Source organism: Megalobrama amblycephala, linkage group LG3, assembly GCF_018812025.1.
Source record: "Megalobrama amblycephala isolate DHTTF-2021 linkage group LG3, ASM1881202v1, whole genome shotgun sequence".
Classification (NCBI taxonomy): Eukaryota; Metazoa; Chordata; class Actinopteri; order Cypriniformes; family Xenocyprididae; genus Megalobrama; species Megalobrama amblycephala.
The window spans coordinates 50,989,908-51,015,531 of NC_063046.1; the positions used below are offsets into that span (position 1 = coordinate 50,989,908).

At 37.4% G+C, this 25,624-nt stretch overlaps 1 protein-coding gene across 5 annotated transcripts; it reads right to left on the minus strand.

Moving 5' to 3' along the window:
* Positions 1–12,552: 12,552 nt before the first annotated feature.
* Positions 12,553–24,785, minus strand: LOC125265633. Of its 5 annotated transcripts, XR_007184305.1 has the most exons (9): positions 24,036–24,090; positions 23,518–23,602; positions 22,842–22,969; positions 21,543–21,616; positions 16,576–17,651; positions 16,141–16,296; positions 15,637–15,732; positions 13,382–13,762; positions 12,553–12,692 (listed from the first exon to the last, which is right to left on the minus strand). XR_007184305.1 is itself a non-coding variant. In XM_048185990.1 (8 exons), the coding sequence occupies exons 5-8, from the start codon at positions 17,641–17,643 to the stop codon at positions 13,442–13,444; spliced, it is 1,641 nt and encodes a 546-aa protein (XP_048041947.1). In that variant the 5' UTR covers positions 17,644–17,651; positions 21,543–21,616; positions 22,842–22,969; positions 23,518–23,602; positions 24,036–24,090; the 3' UTR covers positions 12,553–13,441. The 5 variants fall into 5 exon arrangements, 4 of the variants coding, with proteins under 4 accessions (XP_048041947.1, XP_048041948.1, XP_048041950.1 ...); XM_048185990.1 differs by having other exon boundaries at positions 12,553–13,762; XM_048185991.1 differs by lacking the exon at positions 22,842–22,969 and having other exon boundaries at positions 12,553–13,762.
* Positions 24,786–25,624: the final 839 nt, after the last annotated feature.

The window sequence follows — 25,624 nt, forward strand, 5'->3', positions numbered from 1 at the left end:
TGCCTACAAAGTGCAAAGAAGGAGGTAATTGGAATGGAGGGAAGCTGAAATTACTGTGTGTATTAATAGAAGATTGAAGGGCTAATGCGTGTGTGACAGTGGCTTAGACAGACGGGGCACAGGGGGGACGATTGGGATGGAAGGGACGATTGGGGTTGCAGGAGGTTGCAGCTATGAGATTTATATTATTTAACATGGAATTTAAATAAGGCAAACTTAAAATTATTGGTGATTTAAGGAAATTGGTGAAATTTCCCCACTCACTCTCTCTCAAATGGTATCAATGTTTTGATACAAAAACCCAGAACATATGAACATGTGTATGGATGTGTGTACAAACAATCGATCAAAAGTATGTATGTGCTATTGTCATTTTTAATCCAACAACTGTTTCAATTTTACTCATCAGCTCTCCCTATTATTTAAACAATTAGTTTCCTCAGTTCAGTGTCCGGTATTGTTTATGTGAGTTTGTAGTTTACTCTCATTCTTATGCATGTTCTTCTTATTCATTAAAAAGACTTTTGTTGATCCAGTGACAATATTGTTAGCGTTCCTGTTTTGTCTTGGAATAGAACATATACTAAAACACAGATATCCAGTTCATGAACTTCACATCGACTTTTTGTCAAAACGTATAGTTAAAATTTAAAGCAAAATATGTTAAAGTCTGGGTGATGGCAAGTTGAAATAATAAGACTAAAGCATACAGGACAATAATATACAAATCCAGTCATGGTGAATTTGTAATATATTCTGCTGTGACTGTGACAACCGCACATCTGTGACAAAGGTAACCTTCACTATTGGCTTTAAATGTCCTGCTATTTGTCACATTTAGAATAAGCTAACAAAAGCACTGTGAGTCACCAGCACATTTTCTTTTTCTTTTGGGTTTTTCTGTAGGTCACGCTATACCCCCCCCTTCCCCCCCTTCCCCCCCTTCCCCCCCTTCCCCCCCCCCCCCCCCCCCCCCCCCCCTCCCTTTCTAACACCATTCCACCTCAGACAGGCAATAATCTGACAATCAGATCCGCAGCGCTTCATCAGGACAGCACTAATAATCAGCTGTATGTATGAGTGAAAATCTACCTGACAAGCAGCACTTATGTGTGAAGGGGGCAAACAGACTGTGACAAGTGTGGGAGATGGGTAGATGGGTGGGTGTATGTGGGGTTGGACAAGCACATTTGTTATTTTTTATGTGATTTGCCCTTCAGTGAGACACATTAAAAGAAAATTCAGGCTGGCCATCATGATATAACACATTATGCACAATCAGAATCAGAAAGAATTGTTGCTAAGACAATTGTTGGCTTAATTGCCAAGTATGTTTGCAACACAACAATAGTACACAGAGAGTAAAATAAAAAATAAATAAAGATATTGTGAATAAGATATACACAGATCAGGCATAACATTATGACCACTGACAGGTGAAGTGAATAACACTGATTATCACTTCATCACGGCACCTGTTAGTGGGTGGGATATAGCCTATTAGGCAGCAAGTGAACATTTTGTCCTCAAAGGCGATGTGTTAGAAGCAGGAAAAATGGGCAAGCATAAGGATTTGAGTGAGTTTGACAAGGGCCAAATTGTGATGGCTACACGACTGGGTCAGAGCATCTCCAAAACTGCAGCTCTTGTGGGGTGTTCCTGGTCTGCAGTGGTCAGAATCTATCAAAAGTGATCCAAGGAAAGAACAGTGGTGAACCGGAGACAGGGTCATGGGCGGGCAAGGCTCATAGATGCATGTGGGGAGCGAAGGCTGGCCTGTGTGTTCTGATCCATCAGACGAGCTACTGTAGCTCAAATTGCTCAAGAAGTTAATGCTGGTTCTGATAGAAAGTTGTCAGAATACACAGTGCAGTTTGTTGCGTATGGGGCTGCATAGCCACAGACCAGTCAGGGAGCCCATGCTGACCCCTGTCCACCGCCAAAAGAGCCAACAGTGGGCATGTGAGCATCAGAACTGGACCACAGAGCAATGGAAGAAGGTGGCCTGGTCTGATGAATCACGTTTTCTTTTATATCACGTGGATGGCCGGGTGCGTGTGCGTCACTTACCTGGGGAACACATGGCACCAGGATGCACTATGGGAAGAAGGCATTGACCATGTACACCCTTTAATGAAAATGGTATTCCCTGGTGGCTTTGGGCTCTTTCAGCTGGATAATCAAAGCAAAACAAAGCAAATATTGTTCAGGAATGGTTTGAGGAGCATAACAACGAGTTTGAGTTGTTGACTTGGCCTCCAAATTCCCCAGATTTCAATCCAGTCGAGCATCTGTGGGATGTGCTGAAGTCCGATCCATGGAGGCCCCACCTCGCAACTTACAGGACACAAAGGATTTGCTGCTAACATCTTGGTGCCAGATACCACAGCACACCTTCAGGGGTCTAGTGGAGTCCATGCCTCGACGGGTCAGAGCTGTTTTGGCAGCAGAAGGGGGACCAACACAATATTAGGGAGGTGGTCATATTGTTATGCCTGATTGGTGTACATACATAAACAAAATCGACATATTTGTATGTTCTCCACACTGTGCATTTGGTAGATTGCCTGGGGGAAGAAACTTTTATTGTGTCTGGCTGTTCTGGTGCTTGGTGCTCTGTAGCGCCGACCAGACGGCAGAGGTTCAAAGAGGTTTTGTAGCTGAGCCAAACCAGAAAGTTATTGAAGTGCAGAGAACAGACTTAATGATGGCTGAGTGGAACTACATCAGCAGTGCCTGTGGCAAGTTGAACTTCTCCTGCTGGGCTTTTTTCACTATGGAGTCAATGTAATTGTCCCACTAAATGTCCTGAGATATGGTAGAGCCCAGGAACCTGAATAAATCCACTGCTGCCACAGTGCTGTTCATTATGGTAAATGGGGGGAGTGCTGAGGGTTTCTCCTGAAGTCTACTATCATCTCCACTGTTTTGAGTGTGTTCAGCTCCAGGTTGTTATGACTGCACCAGACAGCCAGCTGATCAACCTCCTGCCTTTATGCAGTGTATTGTGTATGAGGCCGATGACGGTAATGTCGTCTGCAAACTTCAGGAGTATGACAGAGGGGTATTTGGCGGTGCAGTCGTTGGTGTAGAGGTAAGGCCAAAACACACCAAGCCGACGCCGACGAACTAGTGGCGACGAAAGCAGACTGCGGGGTTGGCTCACGTCGGCAGTGTCTGTGTCCAAAGTTGGCCTGACACACCAAACCAACGCTAGACAGCCGACAGCCAAGTAGCACGTCCGTTCTGCGCCTGCGCAAGATGAAATGCCTTTCCGTACCAGCAGGTGGCAGTAGCTGAACAGCCAATCAGAATGTTCAGACGGACCGACGAGCTCCGACGGCAATTCAACATTTTGAATCGGCCGAAGAAAAGCCGACGAGGACCAACTTCAGCCGACAGTGCAGAACACACTGAGAAAACTTGGTCAGCTGATGAAGAAAAACTGCTTGGTGTGTTCCTGCCTGTAGAAGAACAGTAGGGAGAGCACACATCCCTGGAGGGCGCTAGTGCTGATTGTGCAGGTGTTAGATGTGAATTTCCCCATTCTCACTAGCTGTTGCCTAACTGTCAGAAAGATGGTGATCCACTGATAGGTAGAGCTAGGAACAGAGAGTTGGGTTAATTTAGTCTGGAGAAGTGCTGAGATGATGGTATTGAAAGCCAAACCGAAGTCCACAAACAGGATCCTTACATAAGTCCCTGGTTTGTCCAGAATGTCCATGTGTTTATCACTTCAATTGTTTCAAATACCTCTATTTCTCTTGCAAGATAAAATCCTTTATCTATTTTGCTCCTCTGGCTGCTCTATCAGCTTCCTTTTTTGCTCATATTTTCTTACAGATTTGGTAAATAACAGTAACCAATTGAAAAGTTGATTAATATTTGATATCGTCTCGGCAGAATCCAGCCAGCTGTCCCTTTCCGGAACCGAGCATAGCGTCCTGCTATTCCTCTCTGAGCAGGGATCCCTCTATCCAGGGATGACCTTCATGGCCAACTACTCATGACACTCAATTGTCCTTTTCTATTCCCAGTGCCTTTTTTTACTTGTGCTTTCAGTCAACATAAATAAAAAAGTTCACTTTTTACTTTCATGAAGCACATTCCTAGGAAACACCACAATGTAATAAAAAATAAATATAAAATAAAAGGGTTGTCTTTGTCATATCTTTAATCAAAATATAATATCTTGATCTTCTTCTGAAATAACTTTATTTCTTTCCATTAGGCAGGGGCTATTAGAAACTGTTACTCATGTAGCCAAATATCTATTTAGCTGTTTTAAGCTAACAGCTTAATGTTTTAATGAACTCTAAACTCTAAATAATCAGTTCTGGCTCCTTTCTGGTATGGTATAAAAGCTGCATTTTTTGATCTAAATAGATTCCTTATGGATAAAATCAAGTCTCTGCTTCCAGTTTCCAGTAATTGTAAGGTATATCTAAGTCATACCCAGGTGAAAAAAAGTACATTTGTATAATATACTTAAAGTGCTCTATTTTCGTGCACTAATTTTGTATTTAATATACTAAAAAATCATCTTTAGTACTTCTTAAGATCATCTTAACAACATCTAAGTGTACTCAACTGTGCTATTTTGAAACAGCATTAAATATGAACTAAAATGTGCTTTTAATATACTATCTCTGTATTTTAAAAATGTATTTAGAAACCACTTATTTGAACCCATAGTGTACTAGTGCATTTAGTTACCCAAGTGGTAACTAAATATTTTTTTAAATACAGAGATAGTATATTAAAAGCACATTTTAGTTCATATTTAATGCTGTCTCAAATTAGCACAGTTGAGTACACTTAGATGCTCAACCAAACCTGCTTGACACTTGAGAACAAACCTCATCCAGAACCTCAAACAAGCTGTGTAACACACAAGAATGAACCTCATTGGTTCTTATACGCATCAAACATGCTTGAGCATCCGTTTACAACAGCTGATATTTGATGAGTGTTTATATGTGAATAAAAGCCTAACTTCAATCTGTCCATAATGTAAAGCGAACGTGTCTCTTCAGAAAATGTAGACTGAGCTGTTCAATTCATATGGATTAGTTTTACGATTTCTTTATGAACTTTTTAAAGCCTTTAAGTGTAAGTTGCGTAGCTGTCTATGGAGGAACAGAAAGCTCTCAGATTACATTAAAAAGAGCTTCATTTGTGTTCCGAAGATGAAGGAAACGGGTTTGGAACAACATGCGGGTGAGTAATTAATGACAGAACTTACTTTTTTGTTTGAACTATCCCTTTAAAATTAAAGTTCCCAACAAAAAGATATAAGACGTATTCTGAGAATATAAAGTTCCAACTGTGCTGAGGCTCATTTGTCTGTTTCCACTTACAATCTGTATTACATCCAGTCCCGTCTTTCACAAGTTAGGGGCCATGCAGAAAATAATGTGAAACAAATGATCACTGTAATTCATATGAATTTCACAAATATATGAAGTAAACATGGGCTGCCCAATTTCCTCTGGTATTTTTGAGCCTGAAGACTGAATCACACTGGTCTAATTACATCAATGGCTGTCTGACACACTGAAAGACTCTCTTGCTAAGAATTTTTATATTGATCATATTTGTATTATTTCTGACCTTTACAGTCAATTTTCATTTTGTTTTGTATCATAAAGAATGCTGAAGCATAAAACTGACTTGATGCAACAACCAGCTCCTGACCATTATTTTACATGAGTATGTCAGTGTAGCGGGTATGTTATGTTATGTTAAATCGCATTTATTTTTTCAGACAGTGTACTCAATATCTGGTGTACAGTATATGCATCAGTTGCTAGCAATGCAACTGTAGATGTGAGCCTCAGACTTTCTTATGCTACAATGGTGAGTAACTGTCAGTATGGAAAGACAGTACAAAAAAAAAAAAAATGTCTATCATGACAACTCACCACAGTGTTGAACTCACGAGATACATGCATACACTGTAGATCCTATATTTTATTTTATAGATCCAATAAGATTAACATTTTTGGACACATTTTGCACATTTGAATGAAAATACTATTTGATAATTCGACTCAAAATAACTAATTCGGCAAATCACATATGGTTGTGGTTTGGATCAGGTTTGTAAATAGTGAATGTGGCTTTTTGTTATTCAGACTACAAAAACAGATTTGAGACATGAGTCTCTTGTTTGTTCTAAGCAGTTAAACTGAGCTCTGTTCTTCAAAAAAAATTCTCCAAGTCCTGCAAATTCTTTGATTTTCTCTTGAGTATGTTAATGCGTCTTGTTTCCTTCTGGAGCATCAGAGAATGTTTGAACCTTTTGTAATAGTTGTGTTTGAGTCCCTCAATTGTCCTCAGTGTGAAAAGATGGATCTCAAAATCATACAGTCACTGCTGGAAAGGGCTCAAATATGCAGAAGATGCTGGAAAATCAAAGATTATGCAGGAGCTGGAGGATTTTTCTGAAGAACAGAGTTCAGTTTAACTGCTCAGGACAAACAAGGGACTCATGAACAACCATCACAAAACAACCAGTCGTGGATCATCCATGTAACCACACACAGTATTAAGAATCAAGGGTATTTAAATTTTTGAACTAGGTCATTTTTATAAATTCACTTTTTTTTTTTTTATCTTGTGTACTTTATGTAAACATCTGTTATGTGAAACACTTTATTCAGGACAGTACTAAATTAAAAATAACATGCAATTTTCATGATCCTTCTTATTTTGATAAAATGATTAACATTTTTGCATATTCTGCAAGGGATGTAAACTTTTGAGCTCAACTGTATATATATTTATATGTGTGTGTGTGTGTGTGTGTGTGTGTGTGTGTGTGTGTGTGTGTGTGTGTGTGTGCATGTCTGAGTTTGTACACATGCACTTACTGTCCCTTCAATATTTTGAAACCAAATAAGTAGAAATTAAATAAATTATACCTAAAATTATACCTCATTAAATTAATTAAACCGAAACCAGAAAGCGAACGAGAAAGAAGGAAAGGACCTATCCCTAATTTAACAGGGCATCCAACTGTCATATCAGTGTATGTGTGATCTGTTGTGCAGTCTTAAAATAACCAGACCGGATAACCCTGACAGGCATCAGAGGGAGGGAAAGATAGAGAGGGGGGGGAGCTGTGAAGACACTACCTGTGGCCATACAACATCCAACCGCACCACTCATTATCCCTGTTTGTGCTCTCTTTCCCATTCTTACAGGTTCATTTTTCTCCAGCGGCCAGCCATTTATTTTTACCATGATGTTGGATGGTTACCATAATCCTGCTCTTTCTCTCTCTCTCTTTTGCTCACCCTTTTTCTTGTTATCTCTCTACATTGAGTTAAACAATTGTGACGGCCTGGGTTTTGGCAATGGTGAGTCTGATGCCTTAGGTCTGAGCTAACACACTTACAAATATGCACACAAACATACATCAGCAGGCCATTTATTGATGTAAGCTGATGGAAAAGTGCTTTTACAGTACTTGTGCATCTGGCTTTATGCAGTGCCTTTTATATGTTAATCATATTGCAACATGGTATTTCTGTTCTTAATTGATGGATAGTTATTATATTGACAGGCGTGCTGCTGGCAGTCATCCCTTTCCCTCTCTGTGATAATCAGAGTATGCATGTTATGATAAGAGACCATTCCAAAAGAGCAATATTTCTCAAACTGTCAGCTATTTAAAATAATTTAAAAACCGTCACAATTTTCATTTGTGCTTTTACATCTATTATATGGGTGTTTGTGTGAAAAAAAAAGAGTGTGATGAAGTTGAAAGATGGAAAAGACAGAGAGAAACTAATTAAGCAAGTGCATTGCCATTGTCAGATGTCATATGCAAATCCAGCACAAAGAAACATCACTATCAAAGTTCTGCCGAGTATGCAAGCGCAGCCGTTTTTACCCATTGAGAGAATTAAACGCTCAGGTTTTGTTAGCGTAGCATTTTAGCCTTTTTTCTTATGTCTGATTCACAAAATTTCTCATTATCCTCATAAGATGGAAGCTGATAAACAGAAGTTTGATTGCAGGGGGAAAAAATTATCTTCGAATTAACACCTTGTGTTTGCCTTAGTGTGTACGGTCCAGTGCTCTTGAATATGCTAATGTTGTGCTGTCAGTTAATCAGGCTAATTGAATATTTCCTCAATGTTCAGTTATATCTGTGTTTTGGCCATGCTGTTGGAAAGTTATTTGCTTCCATTATACACTGTTTAGAAAAGAATAAAACAGATTTATGTACAACCCGAATTCCGGGAAAAGTTGGGAGGTTTTTAAATTTGAATCAAATGAAAACTAAAAGACTTTCAAATCACATGAGCCAATATTTTTTTCACAATAGAACATAGATAACATAAATGTTTAAACGAAGAAATTTTACAATTTTATGTACAAAATGAGCTCATTTCAAATTTGATGCCTGCTACAGGTCTCAAAATAGTTGGGACGGGGACATGTTTACCATGGTGTAGCGTCTCCTCTTCTTTTCAAAAAATTTTGAAGACGTCTGGGCATTGATGTTATGAGTTTTTGGAGTTTTGGTGTTGGAATTTGGTCCCATTCTTGCCTGATATAGGTTTCCAGCTGCTGAAGAATTCGTGGTCATCGTTGACGTATTTTTTGTTTAATGATGTGCCAAATGTTCTCTACAGGTGAAAGATGTGGACTGCAGGCAGGCCAGTTCAGCACCTGGACTCTTCTACGACGAAGCCATGCTGTTGTAATAGCTGCAGTATGTGGTTTTGCATTGTCCTGCTGAAATACACAAGGCCTTCCCTGAAATGGATGTCATCTGAAACCTTTATATACCTTTCAGCATTCATAGTGCCTTCCAAAACATCCAAGCTGCCCATACTGTATGCACTTATGCACCCCCATAGCATCAGAAATGCTGGCTTTTGAACTGAGCGCTGATAACACACTGGAAGGTCTCCCTCCTCTTTAGCCCGGAGGACACGGCATCTGTGATTTCCAACAAGAATGTCAAATTTGGATTCGTCTGACCATAGAACATTTTTCCACTTTGAAACAGTCCATTTTAAATGAGCCTTGGCCCACAGGACACGACGGCACTTCTGGACCATGTTCACATATGGCTGCCTTTTTGCATGATAGAGCTTTAGTTGGCATCTGCAGATGGCACAGCGGATTGTGTTTACCGACAGTGGTTTCTGGAAGTATTCCTGGGCCCATTTAGTAATGTCTACAATCATGCCGTATGTGATGCAGTTTCATCTGAGGGCCCGAAGACCACGGGCATCCAATAAAGGTCTTCGACCTTGCAAATGATGAGATTTGCAAAGCCTTTGCAATTTGATGTTGAGGAACATTGTTTTCCACAATCTTTTTAGATGATCTCTGCCCATCTTTATTTCTGAGAGACTCTGCCTCTCTAAGACATCCCTTTTATAGTTAATCATGTTACAGACCTCAATTAACATAATTAGTTGCTAGATGTTCTCCCAGCTGAATTTTTTTCCAAATTTTTATTGCTTTTTCAGCCATTTGTTGCCCCCGTGCCAACTTTTTTGAGACTTGTAGCAGGCATCAAATTTGAAATGAGCTAATTTAGTGGATAAAAGTGTAACATTTCTCAGTTTAAACATTTGTTATGTTATCTATGTTCTATTGTGAATAAAATATTGGCTCATGTGATTTGAAAGTCTTTGAGTTTTCATTTTTTTAAAGTAAAAAAAAACGTCCCAACTTTTCCGGAATTCGGGTTGTAGGTTGAGTTTCATTGAGGAAACCAAATAATATTTCTTGAAGATAAAATGGCTACACAAAATTAACACTAAATTACCTCACTATCATTTAAAATTTATTTCAGTAAGCACGGTACAAGGTGGCAATAGACACAATGATACCCCACAATAATGTCTAACTGACACAATGGTATCTTTGTGTAAGCATGCCTTTGGCAAAGCCTGGGGTGATGCTGTCAGGTAGTAATTATCAGTGCGGATGGCTTATGGTATTTGTGTCGGATGAATACAAAACACATGTAACAGACACTCAGAAAACACAACGGAGCAAGTAAGAGGAAAGAGAAACTGTGTTTACTTGATCTAGTAGGTACCTAGTCTTAGTAAGTTTCTGTTACTTAAACTCGTTTGGTTCTCAAAGAATATGTGCATATTTGTGCATGCATGAATGGACTAATGAGGCCTTATTTACGTACTGAACCATGACTGCATTGACTCCCAGACTGCACAGTGCAGCCACAGCCCCATTAATGTAATTAGTGCAGACCACTGTCTATTCAGGTATATTTAAAATCTAATGAATATTCAAATCATTTGAGACCCTACAGGAAGGAAAATACTCAAATAAATTGTAATTAATGTTAATGTGTGTACCATGGAAAAAAAAAAAAAAAACTGTGATAGTCATTGTGATTTTACCAGAGCAACATGTGCTGTTTGAATACACCTATTGAATTAATATCCTCTGCTGCTCAAGAGCATGTTTGTCTTCAAGTTGATCATGATAGAGTACAAGGGCAAAGAATGTCAGGAACATTTAAAAAAGTGTAAACTGTGTATCCATGATTTGCAGTACACTTGTTACTGCCACTGTCCCCCTGGAACAACCTTGCAGTTCTTTCTCAAAAATGGCCAAACTTCTTGGATAGTTTTTTGCAAAGTTTGAAGTTGAACCTACAAACTTTTAATCAGTCCAGATTTACCACTAGGCTACAAAGTGCAAATTGATGAATATTGTCATCTCTGGCAAGCTCATGAAAGGAAAGTACAATCATTTTTCTGAAATAAAATATTTTGAGGGTTGGCAGCAGGGTCAGAAATGAACCAGGGCTCAAGGCACTAAATGTGACAAAAAATATTTTTCAGATATTTCCAATATGCAGGAAAAAATTGCCCATGTCGTTTTTATCTGTCATCTAACATTTGATAGATTTCATTCTATGTTTGGCCTATCTAGAATTAGCAGACACCTCTGCAGACACCACAGTGCCCTGTAACCATCAAACATCATTGTCTCTGAGGAAAGTGTTGTATTGCTAATGTGATTTTCCATGAAGAAACTGCTAATCATGAGAACACAAAATGTATAGAAAACACTTCCAACAACTATTTAAAATGAAGTTATCCCTCACCTGTTTCTATTCATGTTAATTACTATGTATTTAAGTCCTGAGTTTCCTAAATTCCTATAAGAGACGGACAATTATTTCAAACATATTTAAGAAGATTTAGTTTATCTCAGTGCATTTTTTACAGATACTTTTGTATTTGATGATGGTAACGACCTAGTTACCGACCTAGTTACCTTGTTCAGTAGAATATATTTTAGTGAAATGATTCAAAAAAAGTATTCAACATACTGTAATAGGACCTGTTAGAAAGACGCCCTTAAACAAACAAACAAAAAGATGCACTCAAACGAACGAACAAACAAACAAACAAACAAACAAACCATTATTATTATTATTTATTAAATACTTAATATAAAAGTTAATTTATTATACTGGATATAAATTTAATCCATCAATTCAGATTTGGTGAGCACACTGATTAAGTGCAAGTGCAATTATTGCTTCTTTTCTTTTCTTTTCTTTTCTTTTCTTTTCTTTTCTTTAAAAGCCAAGGTAGCATTTAGCAACTAATCATCAACTGCATCTTCCTGAAACAAGAAATATATTTTATTAAGTATTTCAAATTTTCCTCAAATGAATAGACTAAAAGATAGAAACATCCCAGAAGATATCCACACACATCTGAACTACCCCTGCCTCCACTGATTTTTTTTGCAGTCACTTTTCTACACTGAAAAAAATGTTATGTTGAATTTACTTAATTTTATTACGTCAAGGGGTTGCACGAAATAAATTTATCTAAATCCAGATATATTTTTAAGTTGAGTGAACTTATATTTTATAAGTTGAGTTTACTTATATTTTATAAATTGGTTGTACTTATATTTTATACATTGAGTTTATTAATCTCTTTCAGTAATTTCAGATTAATTATATTCATAATTTTAGCTAAACTATTTTGAGTAGAATTTACTCAAATTAATTGTGCAACCAGATCAATTTAATCGTTTAATTTCTACATATTAAAATTAAGTTTAATCCAATATTTTTTTTAATCTATTGTATCTTTCATTAATATTCAGACAAATAAAGCAAACCCAATATTTTCAACTCTAACTTTATTTTTCTGATCCAAGAGATATTTTTGCTCTCTCTCAAACAAGAATGCCAGTAATGTAACTCAAGTCACCATTTCTCAAATTGCTTTCTTATAACAAAATGCACTAGTATCATCCATTAACATAAAATACATTGTACCATTCGTTACAAAAACAAAACAAATGAACCAGATTAGCTGGAAGACAGCAAACACTGAGGAACTTGTGTGAGATTACATTAAACTGCAAACTTACATTGAGTCAATATTCCAAAACATCCTTAGTACAGCTTTAAATGTTCACAATAGTGGCTGTATATATATATATATATATATATATATATATATATATATATATATATATATATATATATATATATATATATATATATATATATATATATATATATATATACACACACAGGAGAACTTTGGAGGAAAGCCTTTTACCACCCATTTGCAAGAGCACAACATATACAAATAACAAAATACACCAGTACTATACAGAACAAAAAATACTATAGTACAAGAACTGTCCACAGCTGCAACACAGTGCACACTGAGGACTTGATGCTGAAATTACAAAAAACTGCAAAGTTACATTCAAAAAATACTGTAATAGGAAAAAAAGAATGTAATATAACAAAATAGATTTTATGCTTGGCTGAGGTGAAAAAGTTGGTGTATCAATATGGAAACACTTACTGAATAAAATGAAACGTGACTTAAATGTCCACTGAAGCTTAAGCTCCTCTGAGAATAATAAAAATAGTGGCAAATGAAAACATCACATCTGTGTGGAGCAATGAGGAGGCTGTAACATTCTTACATGAAACTAACAAGAAATGTCATAATTCCATGTTTTCCACATGGTTCTCCATCGTTTGAACTTTGACTGGAGCTCTTTTAATGACGTCATCTCATTGTGTCCTCTTCTTATGCAATGCCTTAATGACGCAGACATCACCAACTGTTTATCTCAAAGCGCTTAACTTCTAATATTCATATGGCATTAATGGATGGATGGATACATTTTGTGCTGAGTGTGGATAGAAACCTGGCTTATTTCCAGGATTGCAATTTTAATTTCAGGTGAATATTCTACAAAATCCAATGACAACTTTAAATGTTCACACCAGTGGCTATGTATTACAGTCCACCACTCACTTTGTTTTCAGTTTGAAACATCTTCTAGGGCTGCATTTTACATCATACTAAATGTTTTCTATCGCCTCCCAAACCAGATTTAAAAATGCAGCTTAGCGGCGTTCACAAGAGCGGCTGAAGAAATCCTACAGTCCAGCAATGATTTTGTTCTTTAGTCCAAGGACTTTGGGGGAAAGCCTTTCTCCATCCATTTTCAAGAGCACTTTTTGAATGAATTCATAGGAGTATTTCAGCTCTTTGGGGTAAGCCATGTTCAATACATAGATGACTCCCAGCATCATTGCACATGCTTGGGCTACAGATCCAATGTTGTCCAGAATGATTTCTCCTTCAACATAAATGCCAATGTCATCATGTGCTCCAATTTCTCCACCCTCCTTGTTGATGACATATACGCCCATGGTGGAATTCTGCAGGTCTCTCTGGATGTCATCTCCTTCGATGTCCTGTATATTTGTAGAATATAAGAAAAACATGAATTTATGTAATAGATTTTAATGACCTGAAAATTCTAAATTTCTTTATATTTACAATATATAATTACACTGGTCAGTAAAACTATTGAAAATATTTTTGTCAGTTAAATAAAGGTTCATGTGAAGTAGGGCTGGGCGATATATCGCATGAGATCGTCACGCGCATTTCGTCAGTAAAGCCGGTTCCCTGATTACCGCTAAATCACCATCACCTGCTTTCAAATGAAGCGGCATTTAATAGACAGAGCCGTAGATCACTGAAAAGCCACGCAATATCGCGTTCATTATCGAAGGCGATTCATCTGCGATATTGAACGCGATATTGCGTGGCTTGTCAGTGATCTACGGCTCTGTCTATTAAATGCCGCTGCATTTGAAAGCAAGTGATGGCGATTTAGCGGTAATCAGGGAACCGGCTTTACTGACGAAATGCGCGTGACAATCGCATGCGATATATCGCCCAGCCCTAATGTGAATTAACAAACCACAGATTTTTGTTTTTATGGCATTGTGAAAAATATCCAAACTTTTCTGCAAATGGAGCAGAGACAGAAGTCAGAATGGATTGAGAGATGGACTAACACATTGTTGGTTTTGGTCTTTTAATTGAACAATAAGAAAAATAATGAATAAAGCCTGCCTTATTGTTCCAAGAACCAAACTGATGGTTTAAAATGTTTTAGCCAATTACTGAAAATCTCCAGTCCAGACACAGACAAATGTACATCATCCTGTGACAACATCCATGTTGTTTTACTCTGCAGGATTTCATTTCCTCAACATAAAGTTTGTCAGAGTCTGTTAATAATTACTGGATGTCAGAGTTCTTGAATGCACCAGGGTGCGTTTAGAAAATGGTACCTGCTTTGAAAACTTGTGCAGCAAATTGTTGATTTTTATACAAATATTCTCAACCTTATGGCTACTTATATGGTTAAAATTAATTTTTTTAAAATTGATGCTTTGGAAAATGGTCAGTGGTAATGTTAAAGAACTCCGGTCAATTTTAACATTGAGCTAATTTTTTTGTAAATTTGGAGTGCTGTCAGTACAGAGAACAACGACAGAAATCGGTGTTGCCTACACAGTGTTATCCTGTTTTTAAAATTTGCACCCTGTTGACTTCAATGGGGCAAGTTTTAAACCTGCTTTTAGCCTCTTAACATCCTTGATGTGTCATTACAAATGCCCAGCCATGTGAGCAATTCCTTTAGAGTGAACACGGGTGAATCTGACTGCAGCAGATGTGAAAGATATGAATAAAAGTGATGTTAATTCAGCCAGTGCACATACCTGTATTTATTTCCTGTTTTCGGTTGAAGTCCACAGTAGTCGATTGTCGAGATCACGCGCGTGATCATAGGTAACTAAACCTATGCGCTTGAACTCGACAATCGACTACTGTGGACCAAAAAACAGGTTCTCTGTACTGACAGCACTCCAAATTTACAAAAAAATGAGCTCAATGTTAAAATTGACCGGAGTTCTCCTTTAATGCATTTGTCATCAATGGGCTAAAACATAAAAACACCAGTATGATCCTCTGTAGTGACATGCTTTAGTGGCTAGAGAATTTGCATTAGTTGATTTAAATAAACAGCAGGCTTCCACACTATAATAGCTCTAGACCCCAAAACACGACAGCATGTAGACTGTGATAGGACTACAGCTGCCATAGTTTTGGTGTCAACACACTGATTTTGTTATGCATCGGGTTTGTTTTTGTTGAATGCCCCTTTAAATTCATTTTCTTCTAACTAGTGGGTTAGTGACATTAGGATCTTAAAACATTTTATAATACAAGACAGTACATCTGATTGATAAATGCAATTACAATGACTTGCCTTATACTCCCGAATGAGATGTCCATCATCCTCACCAAGGTAGATGCAAAGTGCCTTGAGGACTGCTGCCCTTTTAAGATTGATGTCACTTGTAGCCTGTGTAAAAGGATTACAACTATTAAAATACAATAAATAATAAAAAATGTCTTGAAACTGTAGAATATTTCAAACCTGTGGTAACCTCAAAAATATATACACAATGACTTCATTATACATTCTGTAAATGGACTGCCTTCTTTAGCTAAAGAATGTTAGTGTATTGTGACTTAATTTTCATAAAATATCAGGTCTGAATGTGTAGGGTGATAGGGTGACAGTTCAGTCTGCATGGTAGGTGCAAATGTACCAAAAGGTCTCCGTTTTAAAACAAAAATGTAGTAGTGTGGATGTAGCCTTAGGAACCTTGCCCCTTACAAATAATCAAGGCTGGCACTAGACAGGTACATTTCAGGTTTCTCCACAGTGTATATGATATTTTCTACTAAAATGTAAAAACATGTTTACCTCTTGCAAGATCGCCAGATGTTTGGCTAGTTTTTGGCCAGAAACACCTCCCTTTTTGTTGAAAATAGATGTCAGCTGGGGTAAATGGCTGTCCAACTGAGCCATGAAGGTTGTTTCAAGTGGGACGGTTGTTATGCGCTGGAATTCAGCATTTATCTATTACACACACAAAAAAAACAACAGAAGACAAAGAGCACTGTGATCAGCCATCGGTGTAATGATATTTTGTAGCTATTAAATAGATATATTCTAATTTCCTTATATTAGGTGTACAGTGTGTTCTAGCCAGATGTATTGCTATCAATCAAGGGTAATGGCAAGAAATCAAAACTGGACCAGCAGCCTGCATCCTTATTTAAACCTTGCTAATATTTTTTTATATTTACAATGGGTCAAAGTGCAATGTAAAAACCCTGGGAGCAAGCATGTGCTTACCTCATCAATGTGAAAAAGTGCAGGCCACCTGGCTTTAAACTCTCCGGCAGCTGGATTTTCCTGCACTACCTCTTTTCTTCTGTAGGAGAATGTTTTTGACATCTTCTTTTTTACACATGATGCACTGTTTCTTTGTCTGACATCATTCAACATTTCAAGTCTGACATTTTCTAAGCTTTCATCCGTTTCACCAGCAGGGTGTGAAGGACAAAAGTTGACTTCAGCCTTTTTAGGCTTCTTTACATTTTTGGCTGGGAGGCAGTCATCACTACGTTTGTTTTTCAAAGCATTTACAGTCACTTCTGGAAAGCCAATTGTTCGCATCTTTGTTCTGTAATTAGCCATTTTATATTTTAGGCTAATCATCCAGCCATAGTAACCAGTGGCAGATGGTTCCTTCAAACAGGGAAATTTTTTGATGAGTGCCTCTGCTACATCATCTATTTGGTAATTTTGTGGGTACGCTGTATACTGGAAGATCTCCTCGGCTAGCTTCTCTAAGATGTCAGACTTTAACCCTGGAGTAATCTTCAGTTGAGTGCCAGTTTCTCTGAAGCGGTCATTTCCACGTTGAAGCTGCACCTCTACATTGTATGGAAAGTGAGGAATGGGGAATTCACGTGGCCATGCACGTGATCTCAATTCATTGTCTGAATGTGGCAGAATGATGGTGTCATCCGAGTCTGTTGTGGACAATGAGGCCTGTGAGGAAATGGGAGATGTTTGGTTGCTCACTGGTGCTCCAGATGATCCAGAAGTGCTGGGAGCATTCTGCATTACAGAAGATGGACTCAAACCCACATCATTTAGGGGGGTTAGAGTTAGGGTTGCCATGTACACCAACTTGATTGTACTTCTGTCCTTTATGTCTTGTACTGATGTAACATTCATGAAATCATTGTTGAAGTCAGGATCCATGAATTGAATACGAAAGTCTGTTTCAATTCCAAATGCTTGGCAAATTGTATTGTGGAACTCTGCCAAAGTTTCTGGCATTCCTGAATGGAGATCAAGTCTTCTATAGTCATCGTCGCCCACAATGACTCTCAACTTCAGATGCTGTGCCATTCTTCAATCTAATTGTTAAAAAAAAAAAAAAAAAAAAAAAAAAAAGGTAAATCAGAATTTCGTACTATTGTTACTTAGGTATAACTTTTTATGAACCGAACCAGAGCAGGAACATACCACCATACAATTCCAATCTGTAATGTTATTCTGCACTTGAAAACACAATGAATTTTTACCGTTACTTTCTTTGCGTGGAATGAAGAACACTGAGATATTTTTTTCTTTGTTTGTGGTTGTGTGGTAGTTCTTCCTTTGAACATGATATATTTAAACTGACAGATTTGAACACTAATTTGTATTATTTTAGTCACAAATGTTTTCCTTAACATGTACATTTATATAATGGCAACATGAGGGTAGTTTAGTACAGGGAGATGTCAGATGATTAGATTGGATTTCCCTAAGAAAATTCTTTCTATCATTACTAAAAACAAAATTATTCCTCCTGTAAGAAATGTTAGGCTGCCCTCTTGTTACCATATTTAGTGTATTAGTGTATGAACTCATGCAGCGTATGAACACAACACGAACTACCATAATCCAACCTTGTATCTGTATGAATCGTTTAAGTGTCACCATTCGCCGGCCTCCAATCCTGTAATCTGCCAAGGGGTACTGGTCCAACAAGGCACCAAGTTGAATGAGGGAGACTTCTGAAGTGGGACATAACTCAAATGCCCTAAAATGCTCCCTATACCATGCATCAAGCTTTTTAACAATAAAGCTCAAGCTTTTCTCCACTACAACCATCTGGATAACCTCTGCAAACTCTGGTAAGCCACCTACAGAGCCATGAACAACAACCATACCTTCTCTGTAGTTAACTCCATTAACAGACGCATTCTTTGTGAGTTGAATGTGAGTAATATCAGGGTATTCCAACTGCAGAACCTTCTGCACATCCTGATGCAAAATGTCAACAGAGACAGTTGAGACAGCTGAGACAGTCAAGCTAGAAGTTTCGGTTGTGGTTGACGCCAAGTTATAAGCAATCATGAACTGATGCTTCACCGCCATGGACAAGAGTACGTTTTTAAAGCAGCGTGTGTGACGGACCACCTGCTTAAAAAAACTGTGTTTCGCCTCAAACCTCATTGTCCACAACCCAACTAGTGGACCAAAAAATCTGATCATCTGTGGATAATGTTCCACAAAATGATGTTTCGGCAACAGGTTTAGACCAGGAAAAACCTCTTGTAACCTAGCTCTATGGTCACAAATCTTGGCTTCAAGGAAAGCAATGGATTGTGTTGTGTGCACTGGTGCAACAACTAGCTCAACGATATCTTTAAGGTCCAAAATGACCTGCCAGGCAGGTTCATCTGGGGGCACCAAATGTCCAATCAAAAGCGGAAGCAATCGCAAAAGACACCAATTTTCATGCGCATTTCCTCCAATGCTTTTCTTCAGCATGAATGTCCTGGGAATAGCATGAGGACGATTACTTTTGTCTGTCCACTTGTAAGGAAATTTCTGAATGGACTCATTGAGTTTGTCAAGTGTGAAATACTTTTTTGAAATTAACAAGTTGAGGCAGTGTGCCAACTCAACTGGTAATATGCCTTCAAAGATGTCATGTGCAACATCTGGAGGGTAGCCTGTGCAGACATTAAAATGAGAAAGATATGAAGAGAAAACACACTTCCTTTTAACACCGTAACAAGGTTGTGCATTGTCCTGTGCTGATCTAACATGCATTTCATGCATCTCTTTGCTTCGGAGAGTAAATGTCCCTGAACTCACTTCGCTCTCCTGAATTTCCGACTTTTTTGCCACACAAAAGCGGCAAATGTATTCACCTGCAAAACTTTCAATAAATCCAGCAATTCCATGTGCCCCCAAATTGTCTGCTACAACACACTGTATTGTGCCTTTAACAAAATCTCCAAGCTGAGCAATAAAAATACCTTGACTTTCCAAAATGGCAAGATCCCTCAACAAGGGCTCTAGTACCTTTTCATAGCCATATTTCCTCACATCATCAGATCTGCAGAGTAAGGCCAAATAAATTGAAGACAATGAAGAATGACAACCTGGTGGTAAATTGCTGAGAGTCCAGTAAACGCCACAGATCTTGTGCTTTTTACGAGATGTGCCAAGTGGATTACAAATTTCGAAATCATCCACATAAAAATTCAACAACACTCGCACCTCACCTTCTGACAAAAAATGGTTATCCTTGAAAAACTGACCATCTCGAAAAGACTCGTATTTCACTTCTCCTCTGCCCTCTGATATGAGGTGATTATCTAATGCTTTGTTAAGAATGTGACCATTAGTAAAAAGCTGCTGTAAAAACTTTAATAGTGGAACATACTGCAGCGTTCTTTTATCTTTGTCATCCAAGATATATTCTATGGGTTCCACAACTTGAAAATTGTCTCTGTAGTATTTTTTGCGCTTAAAGGATGTTGCCAAAGGACAACCTTTGCCAATTGACTTATAGACCGGATTAGATGTACACAGGGCCGATGCAAGTTCGTCAATGACTGACTTGTCAATTTGCAGGTTGTAACTATTCAGTGTGTCATGTATCACATTTCTTGTACTACACAAAGATGCTGTGCTCAACAAATATTGAAATTCTTCCAGCAATTCATCAATTGCAGCACTTGGCACATGAAAAATATTTTCCAGCTTTAATAACACTGCAGCAATTTTTTGTTCTATTATCTCTGGCTGATCCTTTGACTTATCTAAATCAATGTCATCAGACTGACTTTCATTACAGAATTCTTCACTGTCTGAAACACCAGGCTCTTCAGTTTCAGCTACACTAGTTCCCTGGACTACACCATGCTTAAAATCTCTCAACGTATGTAAGCTGTGCTTCCGACTTTTATGCGACTTGAAGGTGCTGTATACATTGGATGTGTATTCACAGCCTTTAAACATACATGTGACTGTCTCATTGTTTTTCAGATGATGGCCTATGTGCACAAAATAATCATGTTCTGTTCCAAGTTCACTACAGCCACATAAATGACAGGAAAATGAAGTAAATATGTCAGAGTGCTTTAAGGTATTTTCGTGATTCCTTGACAAATGTGACAAAAGTGAATTCCAAGTCGTAAATACGCATGGACAATTAGGGTATATACACTTAATATGATGGCCACGCCCAAAATGACTATGTTTTAGTCTGTAATGTTTAAGAATTTCTGATCGCCTAGACACTTCCGCACCACAGTCTTTACACTGCCACATAAACTAGACAAACCACAAAGAGAGAAAAGGGGACAAAAATCAAACATTAGTGATGGTGTCATAACAGTCACATCCGGGGCATGGTGATCCGCTTCAACTTTGATTACATAAAGCTATGCTCTGTAAAGACAACTAAATGTATAGTTTTTTGTGACTTAGTTTGGGCCACGGAATCTCATATTAAGCAAACAGAAGCTTTACTCAACAGATTAAGGGCGTACTCACACTCAGCACGGAACTCGCACATAAACTCCACTGTGCCGTGCGAGAGAGAGCGCTTTTCTCAAAAGAGTGCAGTGTTTCCTAGACAAGGAAAGCATAACCGTGGGGGGACAATCGTGCTTGGGCACGGTACAAGGCAACCGGGCCTAGTGTGAGTACGCCCTAAGAGTAACAGTGTATCAGTGGCAGATTTACTTTGCACTGCTGTTAGTAATTACTGTTATAGAAAGAACAAATACACACAAGCACGCCTAGCAGGAAGCTAGACATGAAGAAAATGTCTGTGTACTGGTACTTTTATAGCAGCACTTCTCTATGAATTATATGATGATAAAGTACCAGCGTTGAGATCCCCCCCATAAATAAAGAACAAAATGTATACCACACAGTTGCAGAACATTTTTAGCTTTCTCCGTAGCATCACTGCTGTGATCAGTATAGCTGTTAAGATGCATGTTAAATGCACTTACCAAAACAATATGAGCTCCCCAAAGAATTAGGTTTTGGTCCACATCACACCAAGACAATCAGATATGAGAATAACCTGCAACAGAAATAAAAATGAGCAGGGATTAAAAAGATAAATTGTAAGCATGTTGAGGAAAAAAGTAATTGTCCAATAATCACAAACTTGTGTCAGCACAAAACATGTTAAAGCCCACGACTCAAATCAGATCACTACAAACTAATTTCTGTCCAAGTCCAAATTTTAATAATACCTTATTACTATAAAAAAATATCCAACAAATGGCAGATTAAGAGGGTGGAAGTGGACAGACAGACATGGACTTCATTTTCAGGAAAGATTATTTTAATTATCAACTTATTTATTCACAGCGGGACTATTTTCTTGCAAGCGTGTTATTCCTCTTATAAATTACTTAAGAGCATTTAGAAATGACATCAGAAAATAATGCTTTCAAAGCTTTAGATGCTCTAAGCATACAGACAGGAAATTATATGAAACAAGAGGGGTATATTGAAGTTTCTGGAAATTGTGTGAATTAAGTACAAAACAGATTTGGTTTCTTAAATTAACTACCATTGTTTGTACAACAATGCATGAAATATAAACACCTGTACAATGTTTTAGAATAAATAATTGTGTAAGGTTATTTACATCGTGTCAGATCATATTATATGGCGATTTTTTATAAACTGTTTGTGAAATCAGAAACAGAAAAATCTCTTCACAATGCAGTCCACAAGCCTACAACTACTAAGTACATTGTGAGATATAACTGAGTCAACAAGTCAAGACCCCTGCCAGCTCTTAGTTTTGTAAATTTAATTAATTTGTTAATTTAATTAAAATTAATTAATTATTTTTTCTGTCTTCATGCCATATCACTAACTATTAGTATTTGTATTTTTCATGTTCCACTTCTATACTAAAAGTATTAGTTTGAAATTGGGAGCAATAAATGCAGTGCCAACATAATTGGTCTTTGTGTTTAGAGCAGAAACAAAGTTGAACAACATCAACCTGCTAGCTAAACCCACATTCTTATCCCTGTCGTCTTCTGCCTACCACTTCAGGTTAACTGGTCTTTCACTGGACTATCGGCTGTGGTCGTACTAGCTGGTCCTCTCGTGTCATCTGCAAATCTCCTGCTATTTAGTTATGAAACATTTGCATGCTTCTACTACATGTACTTTCAGCCCCACCTTTACGTTTTAAGCTCTGATAAGGCGAGTCGGATACCGTCCACGAGGACTGCTACCCATGCCGCTACCACGAAAGAGAAGCTTGTTTTTTTTTTTCCTACCCGCATTCCGCGAAGACCTGCCTCTGATTGGCTAGTGTTCGTTGCATTCGTTGGTTAGGTTTGCGCAAGTGGAGTGACAGGCCTTGAAAAATGTCACGGTCGGTCGGAGCGGCAGAGTAGGGGCGGGTCTACAGGTGTGAAAAAAATACAAACTTTTAAAGAAACGGTAAATTCAGGCACCCAACGTTACCTAGGCCTGCCATTATGATTATGTAGAAACATAAATTCTTGCCGTCAGTGCACATTAACCACCTTTTACCAACATGATTTCACAGGTGTATTTTGTCCTAATGTTAACACATTGACAAAATTAGAAAACATGCTTACAGCCAGTCAGGAATAACGTTAATGTAATGTTAGGCTTGGCCAGTCTAACGTAACGTACAAGCCTAGACAGCAAGGAAGGTGCAGCTACAATTAACGTTAACATTCGTAAAACTGTTTTGCTTTTATTCGGCTTCCACAAACTAATAAATAAGTCAAGACAAACACTGAATTCACCAAGCATTTAACACTTAAGCTAAGTTAACTTACTAACCTTACACAACTCACGTGGTTAAGCTAGTCGCTGAACCTTATCTAATGTAATTTATATAAAAAAAACACACAAACTTAGCATTAGCTAAACACTGTTTAAGTAACAAATATAACACACCAATGATTATATATTGCTTACCGAAAATGCAGAGCTGGATGCAGCATTCAAACGAGTGCATCACGTTCAATCCCCAAAGCCTTGGCGCCTTCAGAAAAAAATGTGTCTGCACATGCGCAGACCGGACAGTATATGGAAATTAAATGAAACGTATTTTTTTCTAATTACTTTTAATTGAATGAAATTAACTTGTTTTAAACAAGGGCAGTGAATTTGAAAATTAGTTACAGCTACAATTAACGTTAACATTCGTAAAACTGTTTTGCTTTTATTCGGCTTCCACAAACTAATAAATAAGTCAAGACAAACACTGAATTCACCAAGCATTTAACACTTAAGCTAAGTTAACTTACTAACCTTACACAACTCACGTGGTTAAGCTAGTCGCTGAAACCTTAGCTAAAGTAATTTATATAAAAAACACACAAACTTAGCATTAGCTAAACACATTTTTTTTCTATAAAATGTTTTAAAGTGTAAACAGAACCCTGTTTAAGTAACAAATATAACACACCAATGATTATATATTGCTTACTTACCGAAAATGCAGAGCTGGATGCAGCATTCAAACGAGTGCATCACGTTCAATCCCCATTCAGAAAAAAATGTGTCTGCACATGCGCAGACCGGACAGTATATGGAAATTAAATGAAACGTATTTTTTTCTAATTACTTTTAATTGAATTAAATTAACTTGTTTTAAACAAGGGCAGTGAATTTGAAAATTAGTTACAGCTACAATTAACGTTAACAATCGTAAAACTGTTTTGCTTTTATTCGGCTTCCACAAACTAATAAATAAGTCAAGACAAACACTGAATTCACCAAGCATTTAACACTTAAGCTAAGTTAACTTACTAACCTTACACAACTCACGTGGTTAAGCTAGTCGCTGAAACCTTAGCTAAAGTAATTTATATAAAAAACACACAAACTTAGCATTAGCTAAACACATTTTTTTTCTATAAAATGTTTTAAAGTGTAAACAGAACCCTGTTTAAGTAACAAATATAACACACCAATGATTATATATTGCTTACTTACCGAAAATGCAGAGCTGGATGCAGCATTCAAACGAGTGCATCACGTTCAATCCCCCAAGCCTTGGCGCCTTCAGAAAAAAATGTGTCTGCACATGCGCAGACCGGACAGTATATGGAAATTAAATGAAACGTATTTTTTTCTAATTACTTTTAATTGAATGAAATTAACTTGTTTTAAACAAGGGCAGTGGATTTGAAAATTAGTAATAAAAAATAAGTAGGATTAAATAACACATTAAAATCAGTGAAATTAACCAGATAAAAACATGTAACATTTACAAGGGGTCAGAATCATTTTTTTCAGTGTGTGACCCTGGAGCACAAACCAGTCATAAGTCACATGGGTATATCTGTAGCAATAGCCAACAATACATTGTATGGGTCAAAATGATAGATTTTTCTTTTATGCCAAAAATCATCAGGATATTAATTAAAAATAATTGTGAGTGGATATGCATTGCTAAGTACTTCATTTGGACAACTTTAAAGGAGATTTTCTCAATATTTTGATTTTTACACTCTCATATCAATGAAAAGATAATTTATTCAGCTTTCAGGTGATGTATACATTTCATGTTCAGTTTCAATTTTATTTTCAATCATTATTATGTGGCTAATATAATTTGCAATGAAAATGTTGAATTATTGAGAAAGAATACAAAGAATTAAAAAATGTTCAAATCAACACAACTGTTAATTTTAAAGCTGAAACTGTGTCATTTCTGTGACACTATAAACCTGTTGTATAAGCATTTTCACAAATGTGATAGCATTGTGTAAACATCATGTGAGAAAGAGAACATGAGCAGCTGCTGGAATCAACATTACCTTCAATATATCAGTCACCTTAAATGAATGGAAGATTGTTGCTGTTGTCAGTAAATATGCACTGTAAAACCTTGCTGTAAAACAACAGCCAAATTCTGACAGTAGTTTGCCATTTTCCATTAAAACAGTAATGTGATCAATGTACTGTAGATACAGTAAAACAATGCATTCTGTAATATATATTGAGAAAAGTTGCCACAGAAATATACAGTGAATTAACAGACCTCAAATTCGAAACTCAAGGTGATGATACACGG